This window comes from Rhincodon typus, chromosome 5, assembly GCF_021869965.1.
Source record: "Rhincodon typus isolate 14 chromosome 5, sRhiTyp1.1, whole genome shotgun sequence".
In the NCBI taxonomy this organism is placed as follows: domain Eukaryota; kingdom Metazoa; phylum Chordata; class Chondrichthyes; order Orectolobiformes; family Rhincodontidae; genus Rhincodon; species Rhincodon typus.
In genome coordinates, this window is record NC_063336.1 from 87,201,211 (window position 1) to 87,228,600 (window position 27,390).

Sequence of the window (27,390 nt, forward strand, 5' to 3'; positions counted from 1 at the left end):
GAACTGCAGTGGCTGAATAGCAAATATGCTTGTCTTTCACAGACATACACAGGACCCAAAAGTTGACTTTAAAAAAAAAGTTAACCGAGTAAATTGAAATCCGCCCCAGCTATTCTTCAAATATGTTGGTCTAAAACAAAGCAAAGACGTGACAAGCAGGAAAAAAAAACACTAGATTAGTGGTTCAGCTAACTGGTAGACCAAGATTCATTGCCAACACAAACCGTGGAATCAGCACCAACATTTACTTGTTTCCTTGGCTTCTGCTTATCACGCTGGTGACTAGACAGAGCCCTTTTAAGAAAACTGGAAGACTTTGGTCTGACAGCAGGATTACAAAGTTAGCTTTGTAAATGGCACATGCTTAAGTTGCAACACCTGAATTCAGCTAACAGCATCCCAGCTTTGCACAAAAATAATAACCGCAAACACAGGATTTTGAAAATGGCTGAGTCTTCAACAAATAAATAAACAAATAAACAAATTAAAATATAATTCAATGGATGCATTTAATAATGTTATCATGAAAAGTGTTATTTGAATTTTGTTCAAGTTCTTATTTGAAACTTTAGAAATTTCAGTCACTTGACATTTGTGTGAAGCACATTGAATGATTTCTGCAAAAAAAGATAATACAGCACCAGCCAGTGGCCTAATTACAAGGTGATGGATAGTTTCCATTACAAATGCAGATATAGTAATTCACAATGGAAATATTAACAAGTGTGACAAAAAGCAGGAAGAAAGATTTTGTAGGCAGATGTAAACCTCTTAACAAAATACAGTTGAATTTTCTACTGTGCCTATATGGAAACAACATTAAAAAATACATATTAGCAAGTTGTTTTAAATTTACGAAACTATTCAAACACACCCTAACATGCTAAAATCATACCTCCATCCATGGCACCCTCCTCTTGACAATCACCTGTCCAGCTTGTTGCATTAATTCTTGAACTATTAATTGACTCCAGTAAGGAAATGAACTCTATAGAGTTTGACTCATTTGGGATCTGTCCTTCTTTGGCCTCTAAATCTGACTTTGAAGTGGTTAATGTTCTTCCCCGATTGTTCGTGCTCCCTCTGGATATCCTGCTCAAGACCACATCTGCTCCTCCATTTGCACTAAGGACGGTGATGTGTGTTTGCACAGAGCAATCGGTCACAGCTTGCTGTTCATGCTGCCTCTGGTTTTCTATTAGACAATGCACAACTTTCAAGAAGGAGTCTGACACAGCTCTGGAATCGGTCAGTCGGTGTAAATTTTGGTGGCTGCAATGAGTGTGATCTGGGGAACAATAGGTCTGTGAATTAGTACTGGAAGAGGTTTCTATTGAAAGATTATGATGAGATTGCAGACTTGAGGAGCTGCCGAGACCAGTATGATCACTTGTATCCTCATCTTCACTTTTATTGTCCTTTGAGGCCACTGTAGACCAAGATTCATTGCCAATACAAACCGTGGAATCAGCACCAACATTTACTTGTTTCCTTGGCTTCTGCTTATCACACTGGTGACTAGACAGAGCCCTTTTAAGAAAGCTGGAAGACTTTGGTCTGACAGCAGGATCTGTCTTTGATATGAACTTATCAGATCCCGTCATCTGTGTCCCTTTATTCACATTAACATACAAAAATGATGAGGGTGTTAAGTTAGCACTATTAACAGTGTCAGTGCTCTTTCTCATAACTTCTTGCAGCCCCAGTGAATTAACTGGAATGTCTGTTATCTCTGAATCTTGCATATTTGGCAAACTTGGTTTCCGATTAGGACACTGAACTGAATTATTTTGATTAGTCTTAGGCTCCAAACTCTTAATTAAATGTTTGCTGGAATCCTGATCACAGTAGAGTTCTACTTCTTTGCTTTCTGTAGGTTGCACCAAAGAAAAGTTGTTCATTGAAACAGTTTCATGATCGGGATCATTAAAATCATCCTCTTTTGCTCTCAGGTGGGTTGTTCTGATTACTGCAGGGTTGGTACTTGGTTCACTTGGCAGTTTCTGGTCCCCACAGTCAGCACAACCAGCAATATTCCCAGGGGTTTCCTTTGTTTGACTGAAACATTTCCTGAAAGATTTATTTTCATCACTAAGAAGATTCCTATTGCACATTGGTCCTGGCTTAGCATTACCTGCATTAATCACTAATGCATCGCACTTGGTCTCTGGTACATCAGTACATTGACAGTCTGGGTTTAATTTATCTATGAACTGTTCAGTTGACACTAGGTGCTCTGACCAATTGAGTGTATCCTCCAACTCATTTGGGGCCCCATCGAAATTAGCTGATCTAGCACATGATGCCAAAGTATAAATCTGACCTAAAACACAATGCCTAGTATTTTCAGAACCATCTAATCCATTTAATGCTACAGTATGATAAATAGTTGACTGGCATGGCACTGTAGATGGGGAAAGGAATGACGGTGATTCTTTCAAGGTGTCACACTCTCCTTTGTGTTGCCTGTTGGGCTCTGCATCTTGAGAAGCTGAATGATGGAAACTCACTGCAGAATCAGATGGCATCAGGGGTGCTGCATTGTTCTGGATAAGATCTGCAATGAGTACAATTTATGCATTTTACCAAAAACAAAATATAATAATAATAATTGATAAATCAATTCACATGGCTTTGACTGATCTAATAAAACAAAGTATAAAACTGTTTAAACTCAAAATATTAATAGACGAATTCCATTTCAAATAGTATACTGATTTCCATTTCCTCAGAAAATTAATTTGGTGAAGATATCACAATCACTGAGCTTTATTTAATTTGGTCTGGCCAAAAACAGGATGGCATTTTTATTAGAATGGGGATGAGCAAATGGTACAGAAACAAAGAAACCCACCAAGATAGAAAGAAACCTTTGGTCCAATTATGCCTGTGTTGGTTCTTTGAAACAACAGTCACATTTAGCCCCACACGCCTGCTTTAGGTCAGTGGCTCTACAAATTCCTCACTTGAGTACTTGTCTAACTCCTTTTATAATTGCATAATCAGCTATTATCACCTTTCCAGATGCAGCATTCAAGATTCCAATGACTGAGTGAATGATTTAGGCTCATCTTTTATTTTAAACCTATAACTGGTTATTGGCCCTCTCACCAGAAGGAATAGTCATTCCAATTTCTTTTATCAAAACCTCTCACCATTTTGAAAACTTTCCTTTAGGTCACCTCTTAACCTTTTCTAGCCTAAGGAGATCAGTTCTCACACCTCCAACCTCCCCATTATCCCTGGTGACATCCCTGTAAAACGTTTATGGCCTTAACATCTTTCCTGAGGTCCAGTGACCAGATCAATCCACAGTACACCAAAGCTGAGAACGAAGTTTCAAAAAGGTTACTTGGCTTTTATATTCTGTATCTCTACTTATAAATGCAATTAACACAGCACCCTACTAACCTGCCCTTTCACCTTTAATGATGTGTGTATGTGAACACCCAAGTTCTCCCTGTTTATTTACATTTCTCAAAATTGTTCCATTTACAGTACATTGAGCTTTCTACTTTAGTCCAAGGGTTCCTCCCGTCACACTTCTCTGCATGGAACTCTTCATTGTTACCCTTCTGGCCATTTCACTATTCTATGTCACCCTGAAATCTATAACTATCCTGATGATCTGTAATTTTGCCAAGTTTTGAACCATTTGCACACTTGTTTATGCCACACTCTACACCAAAGCCCAAGTCACTTATGAAAAATTGCTAAGAATAATCGATCAAAAAGGAAAAATTCTGGAGCATCACAGCAAGGTACCTCAATTGTTAAAGAAAATTTATCCATACCAGCTTTGGTTCTTTGTCTTTCAGCCAATTTTGTTTCCATACTTTCTCTTTTAATTCCATCTGTCTTCTTAATTAGCCTCCTTCATGGTAATTGCTGAACGCCTTTAGGAAGTCTATGTGCATCACCTTACAACCTTATTCACAAATCTTTGCTATTCATGACCAAGTTGTGTCTTAAAGAAAGAGGGCAGCAGAGATATTGGATGCAAAGGTTATAATATTCTAGAATTCCCTGGATTCTAGAAAGGTACCAGTAGATTAGAGAAATGTTAATGTAGTGCGCCGATTCGAAAAGGGATGGAAGCTGAAAGTAAGAAACTGTAGTTTAATATCTGTCTTAGGAAATTATTGGAATCAACTAAGGCCATAGCAATGGAACATTTGAAAAGTTAAAACACGATCCAGAGTTTAATGAAGGGTAAATAATGCTTGACTAATTTGTTGGAGTTTTTCAAAAATGAAACAAAGTGGACACTGAAAGGCCTGTAGATGTGGTATTTCTGGACTTCCAGCAGGCATTTGATGAGATGCCAAACAATAAACAAGGCAAGGTCATACATGGTTAGGGGCAGCATGGCGACACTGCGGTTAGCACTGCTGCCTCATAGCACCAGGGACCCGGGTTCAACTCCAGCCTTGGGTAACTGTCTACGTGGAGTCTGCACATCCTCAAAGCATCTGTGTGGGTTTCTGCCAGATGCTCTAGTTTCCTTTCACAGTCCAACGATATAGTGGACTGGCCATGCTAAATTGCCCTGGGATAGTGTCCAGGGATATGCAGGCTAGGTAGATTAGCCATGGTAAATGTGGGGTTATGCTGATGGAGTTGGGGGTTGTATTTGGGCGAGATGTTCTTCAGAGCTTGGTGCAGACTCAGGTGGGCTGAATGGCCTCTCTTTGCACCATAGAGATTCTATGATTCTAATATATTTGTTTGGTTAGAAGATTGTTAAGAAAAAGAAAGCTGAGAGCCGGGTCAAATAGGTCTTTTTCAGGTTGCTAAGATGTAATTAATGAGGTACTACAGGGTTTGGTCCTTGGTCCCAAAGTACGTGCAGTAATTTTGGCACAGGGAGAGAAATGTGCTACAGTCAAATTTATAGACGACACTAAAATAGCTGAGAAAATAAGCTGCAACGAAGAAACAAAAAAATTTACAAATGGATATGGATAGGTTTGGTGAATGGACCAAAATTTGGCAGATGGCATTTAATGTGGATATGTATGAGGTTATCCATTTTTGGTTAAAAGAATAAAAAGACAACTTATTTAAATGGGGAGGGGAAATTAAAAATGATTCAGTGGAGGGGGATCTGGGGTCACCTTGTGCATGAGTCGCAGAAAGCTATATCAAGATAATAAAGAATGACAAATAGAATTTGGCGTTTATTGCTAAAGTAATGGAGTATGAAAGTAGCCAAGTGCTGCTGCAATTGTATAAGCATTGGCGAGACAACATCTGGAGTGCTGCCGAGAGTTCTGGTCCCCTAAATTGAAGAAGGAAGTAATTGCAGGGGAGACAGTTCAGAAGAGGTTCACCAGATTAATCTCAGATGAAAAGCTTGTTTTATGAGGAGATGGAGTAATTTAGGCCTATACTCACTAGAGTTTAGAAGGATGAGAAGAGATCTAACTTACGTAAATAAGATGCTCAACGGAATTGATGAAGTAGATGTAGAGCAGATATTTCCCCCTAATCTGGCAATTTAGAATGAGAGGTCATAGTTTTAGGCTATAGAGTGCCAGATTTAGAACAGAGATGAGGAGGAATTACTTCTCTCCAATGGTCGTGAATCACTGGAATTCACAACCCCCAAGTGCAGTGGACGCCAGGACGCTGAATAAATTTAAGGAAGAGATAGATTTTTAATTAGTAATGGGTTCAAGGACTATGGAAGCAAGCAGGAAGGTTGAGTTGAAGTGGAGAGGAGATCAGCCATGATTTTTTAAAATGGCAGAGCAGGTTCAAGGGGCTGAATTGCCTACTCCTGCTCCTAGTTCTTACGAATGATTTGGATGTAGGGATGCAGGAAGGCTTCAAGTGGATTTAGACAGGTTAAGTGAATGTGCAATTGCATGGCAGACAAAACATAATGTGAAAAAGTGTGAAGCTATCCACTTTGGTAAGAAAAAAAAGCAAGATAGATCATTTCTTAATTTAAGTGTGTTTGGGAAATGTACGTATCCAAAAGGAACCTGGGTGCTTGGTTTATGAGTCACTAATGTAACTGCCTACTGGCTGTTAAAACACAGATTGCCAACTTGGCCAAACAGCAAGGGATGCTGGATATATTGGCCAAGAGAAACTCAAATCACAAAACCCACACGCCACGAAGAAAGCCATCAACGAACACATAGAGCTCGACCCCATATACACTTCACTGTGAAGGAAAACCCAAAGTGAGGTAATCCAGCTCAACGGACTCCAGAGTTTAAATAACAAGCGGGAAAACACAACGGCGCTTCATCGGAGGCTGCATTGATGATGTTACCCAGCAGGGTAACAAAACGTCTGCGAAACAACGAATCAGCCCGGCGAGCCAACCAACTACAACATCCACAACCCGAGCTACAAATCTACTCTAAAACCTTAGAATCCATGATTTTCAAATGTACGTTTTATTCAATTTTTTTTTCAATAAAACTTTTGCCAGCTAAGATAGCTGGCTGTAATTTATCTCATTCTCCCTTCTTGTATAATTATATACCATTCTCAACACTTCAACATCCAGTGCTTTTCAAGTATCCAAAGAAAACTGGAAGATTGTGACCAATGCCTCGATTCTAAGGATAAACCAATAAGATTATGGGGGGTGGCAGGGAAAAGATAGAGTAATAGAGGGGGTAAGGGAAACACCTTTATTGGGGATAATATAAGAACACAAATTTCGTAGAGATAGGAAACACAACGAGGTCAGACATGCCTGATTTTCTGCCCTTTAAAAATGCATTTATCAGTGGAGACAAGAGAGACAGACGATAAGAATGTTTACCTTCTCCTTCCCTCTTTAACATTAAATGAGCTGTGTAAGTTGGTTCAAGTGAGAGCACATTGCTTTGCTGAGCTACAGTGAGTCTTCTGAAGTCTCTCTCTGAAATTTGCAAAACACTAGTATAAATAACATATTGAGGGTATTTTATTCAACATCCAATCCTCTCCAAATATTAAATCATGCTTTTATTTTGACTTAAAGAACTGCATGCTTTGTTCCAATTCCCTTCAGTTGTTTACAGCACATTATTAAACATCTCAATGATCAATATAGAAACTCTGATGCTTAGTCACATTTCCTTTTTAAGAGTATAGTCTGTGTCCTCCATCCTTTAATTAGTTTACCCTTTAATAGACCTAAAGCTGTAGGTTTCTCCATAGGATTTTTGGTAGAGCCTTATGGTCATTGTGGTCAAAAGTGTCTTTGGATTTTGTTATTCTCCGCAAGTAGCACTGCTGTCGAGGTGAACATTTACTGCCCATCCCTAGACGACTTTGAAAAAGGTGGTGGTGAGACACCTTCTTGCACCAATGAAGTCCATGTGGGAAAGATGCTTCCATAATGCTGTTGGAAAAGGTGCTCCAGGACATTGGCCCTGATGAAGGAACAGTGACAAATTCCAACTCAGGGCGAGTGTATCTTCAAGAAGAAATTAGAGATGGTTGTGCTTTACACCATCCACAACCAGATTCAAGCCCTGCAGTATTGTTACATTCATTTACTCCTCGCACCATACGTGCTACCTCCACTGGTTCACCAAATCTGACTTAGAATCAGAGTGATACAGCACAGAAACAGATCCTTTGGTCCAACTTGTCCATGCTGACCAAGTTTCCCAAACTAACCTAGTCCCATATCCCTCTAAACCTTGCCTATTCATGCACCCATCCAAATTTCTTTTAAATGTCATAACCATACCTGCAAGAACCACTTCCTCTGGCAGTTCATTCCACATAGGAACTATGCTTTGTGAAAAAGTTGCCCCTCAGTTCCCTTTTACATCTTTCTCCTCTCACTTTAAAAATATGCCCCCTAGTTTTGAACTCCCCCATCGCAGGGAAGAAGACCTTTGCTATTCACTTTATCCATGCCCCTCATTATTTTATAAACCTCTATAAAAGGTCACCCCTCAATCTCCTATGCTCCAACGATAGAAGTCCCAGCCTATCCAGCCTCTCCCTATAACTTAAACCCTCCAAGTTCCAGCAACATCCTGGTAAATCCTTTCCAACTTAATAATTATCTTTCATTTAGTAGGGTGACCCCCAACCATACACAGTACTCCAATAGTGGCCTCACAATCATCTTGTACAAAACTCAAGATGATGTCCCAACTCCTATACTCACTCAATGGTCTGAGCAATGAAGGCAAGTGTGCTAAGTGCCTTTATAACCACCTTGTCTACCTGAGATGCAACTTTCAAGGAACCATGTCCTCAAAGCTTTGCGCCATTCAATTTTGGGAATTTTTTTAAACATCTCTCGATCGTTCTGTCTGCACTCATTTCCTGCACTTTCTAAGCCACTGCTAGCAGCCAGTTCTTTTGTCTATTGGAACCCTCTTCCAAAACTGCTCTGCTTTGAGCTGCACTGTACTCACAGCACTCTTCTTCTACAATATATTCACACAGTTTGCCAGGGATTGATTCAGACCTGCCCTTGTTGGTTACCTAACCATTAATTGATGACCATCTTCCTCAGAGGTATGATGGAACAGATTGCAGGGCAAGAGATAAATGGAGATTTTTTTGGAATCAAGTAGGCTTATGATAATTAGTACAAAGTCAATGTTCCAAAGGAGACTCCATACCCTTACTAGGTTTAGCAGGTCTGTGGGATTCAAAAGCACATGGGCCAAGATACAAAAGTGTTACAACCTCATTAATTCAGTAAAGAAAGGACAAGTGGTATGAAAACACACAAGAAGGATATATTCAAATACCTTTGAGTACTTCCGCATCTTTAGGATTTGCCGACAAATCCTATTTGGAAGAAGCAAAGACTTCAGTCCATCATTTGGAAGAGGATTAAAAAAGGCAACTTCACAGCATACTTAAATACCTGCTAATATTTCAGAAACAAAAATCTGAGTCTTACTACAAAATTAAACTGAGCTATTAACTTAAACTCTGCAGCGTTCTGTTAAATATAAGGAAATGCAATGCTTCTAATTCACATTATTTGTTTGGGTATGAAATTGACCAATTTCTTTCTAATCTGAAGCGGTTACTCCATTATAAAACAGACACATTTACAGAGGCACAGAGTCAGAATTCTAGAGAAAGAAAACAGACCTTTTCTTCTCCAAACGCATCTCAAAACTCTTATTGGATTAAACAGTGCATCTAAATTGAAGACTTTTTTTTTAAAAAAAGCAAATCAGTTCACTATCTTTGTCTACTTAAAAAAAAGTACCAGTACTAACATGCTTTTTTTTTTACTTAGCCATATTTTTGAGTGAACATTGATGATATTCAAAAAAATAGTTGAGAAGTAACCAGACCTAAGATGAAGACAGAGTACAATTAAAGATACAATTATGAATTCACTGCTTTCAGATACTGCCATTTCTAAGAAAACTGACATAACCACCTGCATGTCAAATTCTCTCAGCTGGTTTCTTGGATGACATTATAAACAAATACTGTTCAAACAAAAATAGATCTTTTTCCAGACATACGGGAAAAAAAGAAAACTAAGGTACTTTAAAATAATGCCTCTATCTTAATATTTTACACTTTTAACAACAGCTTTTTCAAAAGCTATTCAGTAAATTATTCCAACTCAATGTGAATACCAATACATTTTCCAACTTGCAGGCAGGTAGGGGCCCTGCATTTTCATTCTGAATTTGAATTAAGTAGAAACATTTACAAACTACACAGTCAAGACTTAATTTTCATTAAGGCGCACGCTAAGTCAGACACATACACCTGATCTGGAAATGAAAAATAAATTTTCTAACAACTCTCACTCTACAGCATTGATTTGGAAACTCACGAGTCGTCAACCTCGATTTCAACGACTGAATGCTGACAGGCAAGCATCAAAACTCAAGCCTCAAACTGTCTGACTAGCTAGGGTCTAAGCTGCAAATTAGGCTTCAATGATCATGGTAAACTAAAATTAAATATTGGAACTTGATCTCTTCCTAATCACTTCAGTTTTCCAACAGAGTACCAAGCCTTTCACAATAGGTAGTGAGCTATTATTGCACATTGAAAATCACTCTCTCGATGACTTCTAAACAAACAGAATATTGTTAAAGGACCCGTGTGTATTTTACTAATTGTAAAATTAATGAGGGGAATCCTTCATCTGAAATTTTCTCTCCCAATTTTATTTTACTTTCCCTCCTTGTTTAGGACTACCTGAATTAGTGCTCTTTAATCTTTTCACCTCTCCACAAAGAATCTACCTCACCTCCATGCAACACTCTAGCACAGGCCTGGTTCGTTCTCAAAACATTCCCACATGGACCAGATTACATTTCTCACAACACTCCAGTACTGACCAGAATACATCTCAATCACCCCATCACAGACCATGACACCTTTTATAACAACCCAGTACAAAACAAGTCTCCCCTCTCACAACACTTGCACGAGTAATAGCCTGGCTATGCCTCACATCTCGTTGTTCCTGGTTATGGGCCGTGTTGCCCTCTCAGAAGACCTTGACCCAGAGAATATTAGTAAAGCTTCCTCAGGCAATGAGGAAATGTGAAAGAGCAGACGGAGGGTTAGTCAATTTATTTTCTGATCTTTTACTGTAAATATTTGCAAAGTAATGTACTCCTCTTCGAGCTGAAGTAGGACCTACTTCCTTTCTCTGCCCCTGAAAGTGGACAGCAATGGCGTATAACCACTGACAAAACAAAACTACCAGGAAACAATCTAAGAAGAAACAGCAGTAGACAGCAATAGGCCAAGGATCTGCCTTCAGATACAGCATTCATGGAATGGAATGGAATGAAATACAATATTATTGCTATTCAGCATCTCCAGAATGTTTCCATAGTTTCCTAGGTAGGAAAGTTCTTGGATTAGATGAGTTTAATTTGCATGGTGAGCTGCTCTATTCTAATGTCAAGTTTAACCTGACCTCCAACTTATTAGAATTACCCACTGAGCAATACTCGACACAGAGGACAGCATGTGCAAACTGCAAGTGTTTGTGTCAAAGGCAGTTGATTGGCATGTATGCAGAGAACAAATAATACATGAAAAAGAGTCAGTAGAAGAATTACCACAATCACTCTTCCAACATCTGGGAAAATTTAATAATTCATTATACAAACAGCGCTGTGCCATCAAGATACTTACAGAGTCACTGCTGGCCCCAGTATCCAGCATGGACTGGCAAGAGTTCTGGCAGACTGGTGGTTTTGAACTATCCCTTTTGTGAACAGTCAAATGAAGATCTTGCATGCCATTCCTGCAACGTCAACAAGACAAAGTCATTTAGAAAATACAAGCTGCATTAACAGCAATACGAAAAACATTCAGCAGTAAGACTTATGACACCATAAGCCAGGATCTTGACAAGGTTTTACAGCTACGACAGAGGTTATCAACACTTCACAACTTTAAGACAGACTTACATGATGAAGGATCATTGATTTAACCAATGCACTGTGTATCATGTCATGCTCTGGAATGCACTGTCTGTAGCAGTGGTGGAAGCAGATTCAGCATTAACTTTCAAAAAGTAATTGAATAAATAAGTGATAATAAAATTTCAGGGTTGTGGGAAGAAAAATTGTACACCTAAGACATTAAAAGAGTTGTCCATTTATCCATACAAAATGTGCATGCAACTCAATTTGTACACTTCCATATTTTACTTGGTCCATTCCTAAAGGAAGTTCATAGGTCATATTAATGAACCTAGCTATGGAGCGGGTACGTTTTTTACTTAAATTAAGTTCTACAGTAAAGGCTTCTGTAATTTTACCTCGACGACTCTTCATGGCAGTGAATTCCACATTCTCACCACTCTCTAAAGCAATCCCTCCTGAATTCATTGCTGCCCACCTTATTTTTATGGCCCTTAGTGTCAGTTTCTCCTACAAGTGAAAAAAATCTCTGACAAATCTATCAAAGCCTTTCATAAATTTAAATACCTTTAATAGGTCACCCTTTCTTTTCAAAATAATGTATTATTTTCAGATAGATATACTTTCTCAGTTCTGATATCATTTTAACAAATTCCCTTTTTCCATCTTCTTTAGTGCTACTATGTCCATTTCATATGGAGACTTGCGCCTTTAATTGTGCTCCAACAGCTGTTCTAACCAAGGGTCCATAAAAGTTAACATAACTTTCCTGCTTTTGATTTCTGCCCTTGTGGATATAACTCAGTTCTTGGCTTGCTTTTATCTGGTTTTGTTAACCTGATTGGTGGATGTGCACTCCATGACCCTCCATAGGCAGGAGTGTGCAGCAAGTCAGCGTCATTGTGAAGAGTAATATATAACAAATAACTGTGGATGCTAAGATCTGAAACAAGTTTTCTATAGACCTCCCAACAGCCCACAGGAGACAGAGGAGCAGACATGTAGTCAGATACTAGAAAAGTGTGAAAAGAGCAGGGTAGTTGTGGTGGGGGACTTCAACTTTCCTTTTATTGACTGGGAATCCCTTAGAGCCAGGGGCTTGGATGGAGAGCAATTTGTTAGTTGTGTCCACAAGGGCTTTTTGAGGCAGTATGTTGACAATCCAACCACAGAGGAGGCCATATTAGACTTGGTCCTAGGGAATGAGCCAGGACAGGTGATTGATGCTTCAGTAGGAGAGCATTTCGGGCTTACTGACTATAACTCCATAAGATTTCCTCGGGTGAGGGTGCTTAATTGAGCAAGCGCCAATTGCACACAAATTAGACGAGGAACTGGATAATGTGGACTGGAAGCAGTTATTTGAGGGCAAATCTACCTCTGGCATGTGGGAGCTTTTAAAGACCAATTGACTAAAGTGCAGGACATGCATGTCCCTGCAAGACTATAGGATAGGAATGGCAAGATTCAGGAACACGGAAGACAAGGGAAATTGTGAGGTTAGTCAAAAGAAAAAGGGAAGCATTCAACAAGTCTAGACAGCTACAAACTGACAATGCCCTGGAGTATAGAGAAATTAGGAAGGAACTTAAATGCGCAATTAGGAAAGTAAAAAGGGGCCATGAAGTGTCTTTAGCAAACAGGGTCAAGGAGAATCCCAAGGTTTTTTAATGCATATGTTAGGAGAAAGAGGGTAACAGGGAAAGAGTAGGCCCACTCAAGGACGAAGGAGGGATGTTATACATAGAGCCACGTAGAGAAGTGGGGGAGACCTTGAATGAGTACTTTGTATCGGTTTTCACCAAGGAGAAGAATATGACAAATGTTGATGTCAAGGATGAGTGTGTGAACACGCTAGGGAATGTCAACATATTGAAGGAGGAAGCTTTGGGAAATCCTAAATTGCATTACAATAGACAAGTCCCCAGGACCAGATGGGATCTACCCCAGGTTACTCAGAGAGGCAAGGGAGGAAATAGCAGGGGCATTGGCAGATATCTTCACATCCTCGTTGTCCACAAGTGAAGTTCCAAAGGACTGGAGATTAGCGAATGTTGTTTCCTTGTTTAAGAAAGGATGCAGGGATAATCCAGGAAACTACAGGCCAGTGAGCTTGATGTATGTGGTGGGGAAGCTCTTGGAGAAGATACTGAGGGACAAGACATATGCGCATTTGGAGGAAAATAGACTAGTTAGTGACAGGCAGCATTGTTTTGTCCGGGGAAGGTCATTTCTCACCAACCTGATTGAATTTTTTCAAGTGGTGACAAAGATAATTGATGAAGGATGGGCTGTGGATATGGTTTATATGGACTTCAAGGCATTTAATGAAATCCCACATGGCAAGTTGGTACAAAAACTAAACTCACAAGGAATTCGGGGTGGCCTGGCTAGATGGATAGAAAACTGGCTTGGTCATAGAAGACAGAGTGTAGTGGTGGAAGGATTTTTTCCAGAATGGAGACCAGTAACTAGTGGTGTTCCACAGGGGTCAGTCTTAGGTCCTTTGTTGTTTGTTGTGTGTATAAATGATCTGGATGAGAAGTGTGGGTGGTCTGATAAGTAAGTTTGCTGATGACACGAAGATTGGAGGAGTTGCTATGGTGCCAATGATTGTGAAAGTATACAACAGGATATAGACAGATTGGCGACTTGGGCGCAGAAGAGGCAGTTGGAGTTTAATCCAGACAAATGCAAGGTGATTCATTTTGGAGGATCAAATTTAGGTGTGAATTATATTGTAAATGGCAGAACCCTTAGGAACACCAACATTCAGATGGATCTGGGCATGCAGGTCCACAGATTACTGAAAGTGGCAGCGCTGGTAGCCAAAGTGATTAAGAGGCATATAGCATGCTTGCCTTCATCGCCTGGGGCGTGGAGTACAAGAGTTAGCAAAACATGTTGCAGCTATATAAAACCCTTGACAGGCCGCATTTGGAGTACTATGTGCAGTTTTGGTCATCGCACTACCAGAAGGATGTGGAAGCTTTGGAGAGAGTACAGAGAAGGTTCACCAGGATGTTGCCTGGTCTCCAGGGCATTGACTATAAGGAAATGTTAAAAAGACTAGAATTGTTTTCACTGGAAAGACGGCAGCTGAGAGGAGACCCGATAGAAGTCTACAAAATTATGAGAGGCATAGATAGGGTGGATAGTCAGAGGGTTTTTCCCCCAAGGTGGATGTCTCAAATACAAGGTGGTACAGGTTCAAGGTCAGAGGGGAAAAGTTTAAGGGAGATGTGCAAGCGAAGTTTTTCATGCACAACGCTAGCAGCCTGGAATGCACAACCAGAAGTGGTGGTAGAAGCAGGCACATTGACACATTTAAGAGGCACCTACATAGGCGTATATATAGGGAGGGAATAGAGGGATATAGATTGAAAAATGGCAGGTTTGTTTTTAAGTAGGGGGTACGATGGTCAGCACTGTTTTGGAGGGCCGAAGGGCCTGTCCTGTCCTGTCCCGTACTTTTTCATTTGTTCAAAAACAGAAACTTATGGAGAAACTCAGCAGGTCTGCTGGCACCTGTAAAGAAAAAGCAGAGTTAAATGTTTCAAACCCAATTTTTCTTCAGAATTGACAGTAGCTAGGCAAAGGTGGTGTAAATGCTAAAGACACATGGGGGTGGGGGTGTAAGTAGTTGGAGCGAGAGCGAGCGAGATAGCGAATGAGAGTTAGGCAGACAAAGGGATGATAATAAGCCAGGGAAGAAAAAGGGCTGATAATGGGAACCATAAGTAGATGAAAATAGGTTGGCTGTGCTGAAAACAACCCATGCTATGACAGGGCCTGGTGCGAGAGGGTGGTTAAAGGACTGGGATAAGGTGTTCAGGTTTTAAAATTATTGAACTCAATATTAAGTCCCAAAGGCTGCTGGATCCCCAAGTGGAAAATGAGAGTTGAACCTCACTGGAGCACTGCAGCAGGTGCAAAACAGAAATATTGGCCAGGAAACACTTCAAAAACAAAGGCGCACAAAGCAGCAAAAACTAGCGATAGGTCAGAGGATTGGGGTTTTCTTTTGAGGAACCACTAATTGGATAACTAAAAACCTAATAAAAAGGATAAATTTGATTATGAAAGTGATTGACAAGGAATATAAAAATCAAAAAGCAAGCATTTCTATGGGTATACGAAAAGAAAAGTAGCTTAAGTGAGCATGGGACCCTTGGAAGATGTGATTAGGAAATTGCCAACAGGGAAATGGCAATAATTTAAACCAATATTTTGCATTAATCTTCATGGTAGAGGCCACTATAAACATCCCAAGGAAAGCTCATAAGCAAGATGCTAAAGAGAGGAAGGGTCTTGAAACGGTCTCTATCATGAAGGACAAAGTATTTGACAATTTAACAGGACTGAAGGCAGACAAGGTGCCAGGCTAGACTCAAAAATTCCAGAACTCACTGTATTGTGGCAGGTTTCCAGTGGATTGGAAAAGTTTGACACCCCTACTTAAGATGAGAGGGAGACAAAGCAGAAAACTATAGGCCAATTAGCCTTACACCCGTCTTTGGCAAAATGCTGGTGTCCATTATTAAGGAAGAAATAGCAAGACATTTAGAAAAGCTTAATGCAATCAAACAGGAGTTGACATGGTTATGAGAAAGGAAAAACATGTTTTGACAAATTTGCGAGGAATCTTTTGAGGATATAATAAGCAAAGTTGATAAAGGAGAGCTGGTAGATGTTGTGTATTTGGATTTCCGGAAGGTGCCACATAAAAAAATTATTGCAGAAGTCAGAGCACACAATATTGCATCTAAACATGAGCATGGATTGAGGATTTGTTAACACACACAATACTGAGTCAAGAGTAATGGGTCTTTTTCAGATTGAAAAAACACAAGGATAAAGGCAGCAGATACATGGAAAACCACACTATGCAAGTTCCCTTCCAAGCCACTCACCATCCTGACTTGCAAATATATTGCCAATCCTTCGGCATCATTGGGTCAAAATCCTGGAACCAGAGGAAATTTTATCCCTCTATACTTTTCTGTCTGTCACTTCCTTCTTGTCCTGAGACAAAGATTTAAATTTGACATACAGCAGCTGTATTTTTACCCTTATTTTGCAGTATTTTCCCATGAAACCAACAAACAGTGAGAAAGGTTGGTCAATTCATATCAAAGGACAGGCTGCCTTGCTTGGAAGGCCTGCATTAACAACTAAATCCCTGTTGGTTTACAACTCTGAATATCACAAAAATCCCCTACATTTCTAGCATCAAATTAGTTAGTTTTATCAAAGAGGAGACAATGTGACGGTAATGTCACTGGACTGAAGGAAAAAATTAATTTCAATTATACTTCTGTGAATGCAAGCCTTTGTCTCTGAGAGGGGTCCTCTGGTAAAACATGTGTAGTGTTGAGCACTTACTAAATGAGGATATCACCCAACAGTTACAGAGTTCACTCTGGATGAAGCTGGGCCATTTGATGTGCATAGTTTGCTCTAACTGCGAAAGTAAATGACATGCATTTTTAAAATTATATGATAATTATACTCTGTAATAACAGTAACTATCAGGAAAGCGCTGTATCAAAGACTACATAACTAACAAAATGTTGGTGCCAGTGGGAGGAGTGTTTAAAAAGCTGACCTGAATATGAATACAGTGCACGGAGTCAAAGTGCCAGAATTTGTCACAAATAAACTATGAATATTCAGTCCACACATAATGAAGAAATAGCAGTCACATTGCACCTACAAGTGAATTTCTCCTCCAGGGTGTTACGCTGGATCTGAGAGTGATGCTATCCACTGCTAAGTGAGCACTAATGTGTTCTCGGAAGCTCACTCTTTCCCAGATCTCCTCCATCTCAAATCTTCCCTCTTTTATAAGATAATTGCCAGACAAACAAGCTCTCACCCCTTCAAATATTGTTTTGCTTAACAGTTCTCCCTCTGCCCTTCACCTCTGTGTTATGACTTGATTTGCTGGCCTGATCTGCTTTCTACTTGTTTTTCGCTGGGACACACCTCAAAAAGATAATTAATGAAACTGAGGAATCAGTGATGTCTGCTGAATTTGATTTAATTTGATTTAAAAAATTTTCCCCAGTGAACCATCTGGCAGAATCCAATATAGGTACATTGTGAGGGCAATTTTCCAAAGGTGGAAAACTGGCCTTTTTTTTAAAAAAAATATAAGCTGTCTGTATTCCCTTTCCACAAGTCAATTTCTGGGCCTAAAACAAGTCAGGTACACATGGGTTCTGTGATTTGATCTGGCTAGATGAATAACATGACACTGTTTGCATGGTCAGCACAGACCAAGCAACAACAGTACTGTCACTTAGGTCTCTTTAGCTGGGTGAAGGAGGGTTCCAAGAAGATAAGATACTCCACCAAAGAGAAAAATGATGGAAGTGAGAACTGCACAATACATGAACTCCATGAGGGAGTCCTTTTTTCCTCTGAAGAAGGGTCCAGACCCAAAACATCAACTTTCCTGCTCCTCTGATGCTACCTGGCCTTCTGTGTTCCTCCAGCTCCACACTGTATTATCCTATACACGAATGCCATCAATAGTGCTGATTTAGAGGAAGTTGTTTTAAGAGTTGATACGAGAGTGGAGTGGATATTATCATCAGGAAAGAACACGTGGCTCTTTCTCCAGAAAGAAGCATACTGAGTAGTCAGCTGATGTTTCCCTGAAGCAGCACGACCAGACAGTGACTCAAAAGTTCCAGTGGACTACACGCTCTAAGTTACTGTACGTGACTGGATTAGGATTATTTTAAGTAGTTATTATTTCTTCATTTTTAGCTATTAAGTTATTTTTAGTTATTTTAATCATAAACTATGGAAGATTTTTATAGGGTTTCAAGATTTTTCACCTTTACTGAATGAAAGAAAGTGAGGAAGGCAGAGTGGTTGAGCTAACTGAACACAGCTCCATGGTACAGGATGCCATTCAAGTGGGGAATATAAAACAGAAGTAGTAGGAGTAGTGACAGTAAAGTCAGGGGATTAACAACGTCCTCTGCACTGAAAGAATGAGAATCCAGAATGCAGTGTTGCCTGCCCAGTGTCAATGGTTTGGGACACATGATCAGGGCTGGAGATAATTAGAGGAAGGGGGAAGCATCCAGTTGTCACGGTCCATTGAGGTACCAATGGCATACGGAGGACAAGGGAAGAGGTTCTGCATAGTAGTATGAGGAGCAAGACACCAAATTAAGAAGGATAACCTCAGAGGTAATCATCTGATTCTGATCTATTGGCAAATTGTCATAGGACAAATAAGGCTTGAGAAGTCAATGTAAGCCTCAAAGACTGGTGTGGCAGTAGAAGATTTTGGCTCATGGGGCACAGGCACCAATATTGGGTAAGTGGGGGCTGTACTATGATATTACCTACACCCGGAAAATGCTAAGATCAGTTTTCTAATGACCCACACAATTAGGAAAGCAGAGGGGGTTTTAAACTAATTATGTTTTTCCCCCCCCTCATTCATGTGGTATGGGCATCACAGGCTGAGGCCAGCATCATTGCCCATTCCTAGTTGCCCTTGAGAAGGTGGTAGTGAGCTACCTTCTAGAACTGCTAGAGTTCGTTTGATGCAAGTAGGCCCAAATTGCTATTAGGAAGGAAATTCCAGCATTTTGACACAGCAACACTGAAGGAACGACAATACTATTTTGAAGTCAGGATGAAAAGTGGCTTGGAGGGGAACTTGCAGGTGGTAGTCTTCCCGTGTATCTGGTGCCCTTGTTCTTACGCACGGTAATGGTCATGGGTTTGGACAATGCAGTCTAAGGAGGCTTGGTGAATTTCTGCAGTGCATCTTGTAGATGCTACACACTGCTGCTAATTAGCATTGATGTGGAGGGAAAGAATGATTGGGGATGTGGCATCTATCAAGTGGCTACTTTATCCTGAATGACATTTAGCTTAAGTGCTGTTGGAGCTGTACTCACCTACCACACTGTTGACTTGTGTTCTGTTGCTAGTTAATGGATTTTGGGGCGTCAGGATGAGTTACTCACTGAAGGATTCCGAGCTTTTGCAGTCCAGTTCAGTTTCTTGTCAGTTATAAACCTCAGGATGTTATTAGCACGAGATTCAGTGGTGGTATTACCACCAAATCTCAAGAGGTGATCGTTATTTCTTATGGGAAATGGTCATTGCCTGGCATGTATGTGACATGAACGCTACATTCTTCTTGTCAGCCCGAACCTGGATATTGTCCAGGGCCTGCTGCATTTGGTCATAGACTCCTTAAGGATTTGAGAAATTGTAAATTGTGCTGAACATTGTGCAGTCAACAGGCAACATCCTCAATTCTGTCTTAATAATGGAGGGAAGGTCAATGATGGAGCAGCTGAAGATGATTAAGCCGAGGATACTACCCTGAGGAACTCCTGCAGAGAGGTCCTAGAGCTGAGTGACTGACCTCCAAACATCTTCCTTTGTGCCAGTACAGCTCCAACCAGTGGAGAGTCTTGCCCCAGTCCCCATTGACTCCAGTTATGCTTGGACTGCTGGATGCCACACTCGGTCAAATGCAGCCTTGATGTCAAGGGCAGTCCCTCTCACCTCACCTCTTCTTTCCATGTTTGAATCAAAGGTATAATGAGGTCTGGAGCTCAATGACCCTTGTAGAAGCAAAACAGACCCTCAATGCACAGATTATTGCTAAGTAAGTGCTGCTTAATAGCAATGTTGATAACACCTTCAATCACTTCACTGATGGTCAAGTAGACTGATGGATCAGGAATTGACAGCGTAGGATTTGATCTGCCTTTTGTGTAAATAGGTCAAACCTGAGCAAGTTTCCATTGTTGGTATATGCCCATGTGTAGTTGTACTGGAACAGCTTGGCTAGAGATGTGGCAAATTTTGGAGTAATGTCCTCCGTGCTATTGCCAGAATATTGTCAGGGCCTATAGCCTCTGCAGTACCCAGTTCCTCCAGCCATTTCTTGATGTCAGTGTCAAGTATACTGAATTGTTTGATGACTGGCATCTGTGATGCTGGGGACCACAGGAGGAGGTCAAGATGGATCATCCACTTGTTGCAAATACTTCGGCCACTCTTATGCATTGATGAGCTGGGCTCCCCCATCATTGAAGACAGGGATATTTATAGAACCTTCTTCTCTAGTTAGCAATTTTATTGCCCACCTCATTCATGACCGGATGCGGCAGGAATGCGGAGCTTAGATTTGATATGTTGGTTGTGGAATTACTTAACCTCGTCTGTCTCTTGCTGCTTATACCGTTTGGAATGCAAGTAGTCCAGTTTTCTAGCTACATTAAATGGAAACCTCAATTTTATATTATGTCTGGTATTGCTCCTGGTATGCCTACCTGCACTCTTCATTGAGCTAGGGTTGATCCCCTGACCAGACAGTAATGGTAAAATGGGGGATATGCCAGGACTTGAGGGTGCTGACAGTAGCTGCAGGGATCAAATCTGGGAAGATGTTTAAACTAAATGGTACAGACAAAGCAAAAGAGAAATGTATCGATGTAGAAATTGTTAAACAAACAATGAAAGGAAGGAATAAAATATAAATCGACGACTAAATCAACAAGTGAGTCTAGAGATTACAAAAATAATAAAAGTCCAAAAGAGAAAAACTGAAAGGTTCTGTATCTGAATGCACATAACATTCCAATCAAAACAAATGAACCGACAACACAAATAAATAAGTACCAAGTAATAGCCATTACAGAAACATGGTAAGAGGATGACATAGACTGGGACCTGAATATTCAAGGGTCCACAACATTGAGGAAGACAGCAAACTAGGAAAAGGTGGAAGAGTGGCTCTCTTTATTAATAATACTGTTAGCACAATAGAAAAGGATGACCTAAATTCAGCAAACCAGAATGCAGAAGCAGTTTAATTAAAAAGGAGATAAATTAGGTGGGATTGGCCATGCTAAACTGCCCATTGTGTCCAGGACATGGGAAATGCAGGATTAGAGTGATGGGGGGGATGGATCTGGGTGGGATGTTTGTTATATGCTGTCCAATCTACCGACCGGGCACTGATCTTTCTGTAATATAAAAATAGGATAGTAAGTTTTAATAGATATTTGCAAAAGAGTGAATAAAGTATGTGTTGGTTTCTGGAAAGTGAGTCTGAGGAATTAATAATGGAAAATAAGGAGGTAGCAGATGAACTGAACAGGTATTTTGCATCAGTTTTCACTAGAGAAGGTTCTAACATCTTAGATGTAGTGTAACTAGATAATAAATACTACGTAATAAGCCTTTAGTGTTTAGGATGATTCAGCCTTACTTCTGCTGAAGATTTTTGTGGACATCCTTCCCCACTTGGTCTAAATTGATTTACAAATACCAATAAGGGCAGATGGCTGTGAAACTACATACGGTTTTACTAAACCATCTGGGAAGCATATCATAGATGATAACGGTGAAGATGATGCAAATATAAAAAAAAGGCGAAACTTGAGTTTCCTGATCCTACTGAAGGCCTACTCCTAACTTGTCACGTGCCTTCGAGAAACAAGAGGTACTGGGGGCTCCCAAAATGAGGTGATACTGGCTTTCCAACCAGTGGTTAAATCTCCAGTCACTTTGACAAGATTCTTCCCAAATGATATGTTACAATATTGTAGAAACAATTCATTTATTATTTTTACAGGATATGGGCATCACTGGCTGGGCTAGTATTTGTTGCTCATCCCTAAATGCCCTTGGGAAGATCGTGACGTGCCACCTTGAACAGTAGCAGTCCATTTGGTATTGGCACACCCACAGCACCATTAGGAAGAGGAAACAATTAATAGGATGGATGGAGACAAACTTTTTCTTGTTACAACTCACTGAACCCACGGTTAAGGGTTAATTACTAGTAATCAAGCTCACTATTCCGGGAATCATCACAAAAGTTAAAGACTTTATAAAGTACAGCAAGTGCCCCAATTTGACCAACTTTCAGACTCTGGCTGACAAAGTATGAGCCAAGTTTCCGTACTGAACAAGAATCGCTATTTATTGATTAGACTGCAGCAATAGGTAACCAGTTTTAAACCACTGGCATTAAATTCTATTAATTAAAACTCTCATTCCCTTATAAACTCCACCTTATGCACAGAAACAGGCAGAAGAAAATAAGTTACGGAAAAGGGGAAAATCTGGAAAAACAGTTCAGTAGTTTCTTAGCCCCATGCGTTATTGTTGAGATTATTCTTTTGACTCCTCTGCTGGCCAGCACATTGGAGAAAGATGACTGAAGCAGATGCTTCCACAGATTGATAAGGATCACAAGGTGGTGGGTTCACTCAAAGTCTCTGACTTTTCAAATTGCAAGTCTCAGCTTACAACAACTGATGCAGGAAAGATAAATTGGTTTCTCAGGTTTACATCAATTTCTAACTTTAGACAAGAGAGAAACTGCTCCCTAGCCGGTGAAGAACCGAAAACTTCTTGCTCACTGTCTGCAATTTGTTCCCAGCTTCTGAGAAACAATCACAGTTGTTGGCAGACTGAAAGATCCAGTCATCAATAACTGGACACTAATCCATAGACCAATCAACTTCTTGTTGCCAGCAAAAGCTACAAATGTAAACCCCCTCTGCTCCAAATTGTCTGCAACTGACACTTTATTTACTGCTTGTTCAAACAGTTGTTTACACGATGCCAGGCATGGGTGTCAGGCTACTTGGTTTCAAAACTGCAACTACTCTTTCAAACACTGGATTTTAAAGCAGCTTTCTCATTTCAGTCCACAGTTTTTAAAACTGGCCCTTATACGAGAGAGTGTTGATTGAGGGAACACAACCTTAAAATCAGAGCCAGGCCATTTAGCAGTGATGTTAGGAAAAACTCCTTTATGCAATGGTAAGTAAAATTGTGATTTCCTCCAATAAAAAGGTAACAAATGGCAGTCAATTAATAATTCTAAATCTAAGATTGATAGATTATTTTCTAAAATAAGTTAAGAGTTAAAGATGGAGTTAGGATACAGATTAGCCACAATCTAAATAAAAGGTGGAGTAGGCTTGAGGAATTGAAGGTTCTTATGTAATTAAAAAGTAAGCATTTCAATTTTATTGAATTTAAGATCTTTCAATTTGAATTCTGCCTGAACTTTACATTTCACTGACCCTTTCTTTTCAGTATTTTTTCATCCTTATTATTGGTAAAACTGGTATATATTGTTTATCCATTAATACTACCCTGAAAAAAAAACTGGTGTTGAGCCTTTTATTTCACACAACTTTAAAGGGCTAATTAGAGTCAGCCATATTCCTGTGGCACCAGAGACCGACGTAGACAAGACCAAGTGAGGGCAGTAGGTTTCCCTTCCTAAAGGACTCTGGCAATCAGCTGGGTTTTTATAACAATCCAACTTCATGCTCACATTCACTGATACTAGATCTTTGGCTCGACTGTTCTTCAAACTGAAGTTCAAAATCCAGATGAAATAAGAACTTGCAAGAACCTGAATAACTCATTAATTCCGATTGATTTCCTAATTGCTCTTAATTTCCATGCATTTTCTTGTTTTAAAACTTTAATATAATTTCAAATCTCACCACAAGATATTAACTTTCAGTTTTTAAATAATCCTTGCCTTATTTTGTATTGCAGAACAGGTTGCCTGAGACTACCAACCAGAGAACCCCTTTTCCATTAAAACATTATAAATCTTATTGCTCAAGACTGATTGAAATTAAATAATTTCATGTGGCTGTGTAACAACAAAAGTCAGTAATTACTGCTGTAATGCATCCACATTGACTACAGGTTCTGTTTTATTGCATTCAATGACTCAGGCAATTCTTGATTAATAAAATACCCTAGTATTGCAAAATATGCTCATCCAAGTATCAAAACCACCCTTCTAATAGTACTGCACACTCTCAGTATTGCTATTTCTCTCCAACAGTGCTCAAACTCAGCTTTCCCTTCTACTAGCACAACAATCCCTCAGTGCCATCCACTCTGAGGCAGGTGGTGCTGTTCTTAGTACCACCCCTCCAATGGCACTTCACCTCGACTCCACTTGGAACGTCGGCCTGAATTCAAGACTCTGGACTGGACTTCAGAAGTGATTGTACTACTCACTGAGTCATGTTTGACATGAAACTTAAGGAATGGTTGCATTCCAATGTAACAGCATACTCACAACTACAATTAGCAACACAGAAAATCAGGGGACGAGTTGGCAATTTGAGCCTGTTCTGCCATTTTAGTTTGATCATAGCTAATCATCCAACTCAGTACCCTGTTCCCACTTTCTCCTCGTATCCTTTGATCCTGTTAATCCTAAGGAGTATATGTATTTCCTTCTTGAAAACATTCTCGGCATGGTCTCTACAGCTTTCTGTGGCTGAGAATTCCACAGGCTCACTGCTCTATGGGTGAAAATATTTTCTTCATCTCAGTTCTAAATGGCCTACCTCGTTTCCTTAGGACTTCTGGTTCTGAACTCACTGATCATCAAAAATGCCTTTCCTCTGTTTACACTTTCTAATCTCAAATAAGGAGAAAAACTGCACACAATACCCAGGTGTGATCTCACCAAGGCTCCGTGCAATTGCAGTAAGCCATCCCTACTCCTGTACTCGAATCCTCTCACAATGAATGGTAAAATACAACTTGCATTCTTCACTGTCTGCTGCACCTACATGATTACTTTCAGCAACTGGTATACAAGGATACCTAGGTCACGTTTCCAATCTATCGCCATTCAGAAAATAATTCACTGTCCACTTTTTGCTATCAAAGTGGATAACTTCACATTTACTAACATTATACTTCACCTATCATGCAATTGCCCTCTCGCTCAACTTGTCTAAATCTCACAGGAGCATCTCTGCATCCTCCCCACAGTTCACCCTCCCAGCCAGCTTTGTGTCATCTTCAAACTTGAAGATATTACATTTAATTCCCTCATCTAAATCATTGATAGCTGTAAATAGCTGGGGTTCAAGAATTGAACCCTGTGGTACCCCACTGGTCACTTCCTGCAACTTGGAAAAAGACCTGTTTATTCCTATTCTTCTGGTCTGCCACCCAGTTCTCTATGTCACTGCACCCAGTCCATTGTGCTTTAATTTTAAATGCTAATCTCTTATGTAGGGCCTGACCAAACATCTTCTGAAAGTCCGAATAAACCACACCGACTGGCTCACCCTTATTAATTCTACCATTGACATTCATGAAAAATTCCAGTAGATTTATCAGGCATGATTTCCCCTTCAGAAATCCATGCTGACTGTGATCTGTCACTATTTATGATATCAGGTGTACCTAAACAGGACAAGCATCCAACTGAGCTCACAAAGCCTTTCTTTAACCTCTCCTCTGAAAGGCAACCTGTCCAACACTTTCTCAATATTGCACAGGCGCAGTCAACTTGGGCAATATTTTCAATTTTCTTGATTGCGGCTTGAACCCATAGTCGTCTGATTGTAGAGGCAACAGTGCTACTCATTGAATCATGAGTGACACCAGAAATAAAATGAATCATGATATTATAAATATCCAGATGTAAAACATAAATCGTTCTTAATAACTGACTAAGAAGGAATTCTTTATTTTTGTACATTCTTACCCAGGACTAAAAGACGGCATCAGTTCTGGTTCACCATTATCCTTTGCTCCAGATCCGGTCCTATCCTTTGTGGAAACAGCAGACTGAACATTGCGATGTATAATTTCTTCTTCCTCAAACATAAGGTGAAGCTGATAGTTAATTGTCTTTATCACAGTAAAAAGGAGAGCTACTATACCACAATAAATCCCAAGAGCGACTTTGCTGGGAGATGCAGCCTGCAAAACAGATCAGAAAAACAGGCTTTAAGGAATTATTCATCACTTAAAAGTTCATTGACTTTCCTGTGTGACTTTATACAGTCAATTACATTTTAAAATACACTAATTTCAGTGTACTTCAGTGTGTGGGATCAGAGAGCTTTCCAGCCCCTTGAGCTGCTCTGCAAGAAATCTGAAAGAACTGCAAATCTGGAAATCAGAAACAAAAGCAAAAATTGCTGGAAAAACTCAGTAGCATATGCAGAATTGAAAAAGGGTCACTGGACCTGAAATGTTAACTCTGATTTCTCTCCACAGATTTCTGCCAAACCTAAATCTCAATAAGACGAACACACCTCAGCAATTCAGCATTCAAATTGGCAGATGAAGTTCAAATCTAGTTCACGTTAGTTTTAATACTTTAAATTTCAAGACACAGTTTGATAGATTTTTATTAGGTAGTTGTATTAAGGACTACAGAACCACTGTGGGTAAATATATTTATGAGACTTACTATGAACTAGCATCTGCAGAATTGAAAAAGTGTCACTGGACCTGAAACGTTAACTCTGCTTTCTCTGCCAGACCTGCTGAGTTTTTCCAGCAATTTCTGTTTTTGTTTCAGATCATAGTTAATATGTTTTTTAAACCTATTTACCCACACTGGTTCTATAGTTCTTAATACCTCTACCTAATAAAAATCTAATCAAATTCTGGTTTGTAATTAAAAGTATTAAGAACTAATGTGAACTAGATTTGAATTTCATTATGTCAATTTGAATGCTGAATTGCTGAGGTGTGTTCGTTTTATGGAGATTTAGTTTTAGCCTCACTTTCGCTCTGCTTTTTCACACATGGCAAGGGAAGCCCATGCCAAGCAGATAAACCAGCAGCTTTTACTTCATTAGCTGGTGTAGGGTAGGGAGGGGAGTCCTCCCCCAAGGGTCATGTTTGCCCACTGGAGACAAACCCCGCCAACATCATACCTCCCATGTATCCCTCTCCAACCAGCCTCTAAAACCTCGTGGCACTCCCATGCCTCAAAATATGCAAACTAAACTGTGGAAAGAATTTGTGACTTTCAAAAGTCTAACAGAGGGCATAACGAAAAGCCATGAGATGGCTTGGCTCCATGATGATCGACATATCTGACATTCTGGAGAAGAAATTTACATTAGTGTAGTTGGTGGAAAAGAGATTACATCTGTGAAATTGGAGGAGGAAATTACACGAATGAATTGACAGTGCAGCAAATGACATGAGTGTAGTTGGTGGAGAAGAAAATTACACCACT

General features: G+C 39.9%; 2 protein-coding genes across 8 annotated transcripts in view; one reads left to right on the plus strand and one right to left on the minus strand.

Annotated features, from left to right (window-relative positions):
* extl3 (exostosin-like glycosyltransferase 3) overlaps positions 1-27,390 on the plus strand; it is a 130,841-nt gene that overhangs the window by 56,249 nt on the left and 47,202 nt on the right. The window lies entirely within an intron of this gene.
* Positions 485-26,119, minus strand: LOC125483178. Of its 4 annotated transcripts, XM_048597305.1 has the most exons (5): positions 25,897-26,119; positions 11,113-11,224; positions 8,730-8,769; positions 6,788-6,886; positions 485-2,557 (listed from the first exon to the last, which is right to left on the minus strand). In XM_048597305.1, exons 1-5 carry the CDS (start codon positions 26,016-26,018, stop codon positions 876-878), a joined length of 2,055 nt encoding a protein of 684 aa, XP_048453262.1. In that variant the 5' UTR covers positions 26,019-26,119; the 3' UTR covers positions 485-875. The 4 variants fall into 4 exon arrangements, with proteins under 4 accessions (XP_048453262.1, XP_048453263.1, XP_048453265.1 ...); XM_048597306.1 differs by lacking the exon at positions 25,897-26,119 and having other exon boundaries at positions 508-2,557; positions 8,730-8,851; positions 11,113-11,225; XM_048597308.1 differs by lacking the exons at positions 6,788-6,886; positions 8,730-8,769; positions 11,113-11,224 and having other exon boundaries at positions 508-2,557; positions 25,897-25,994.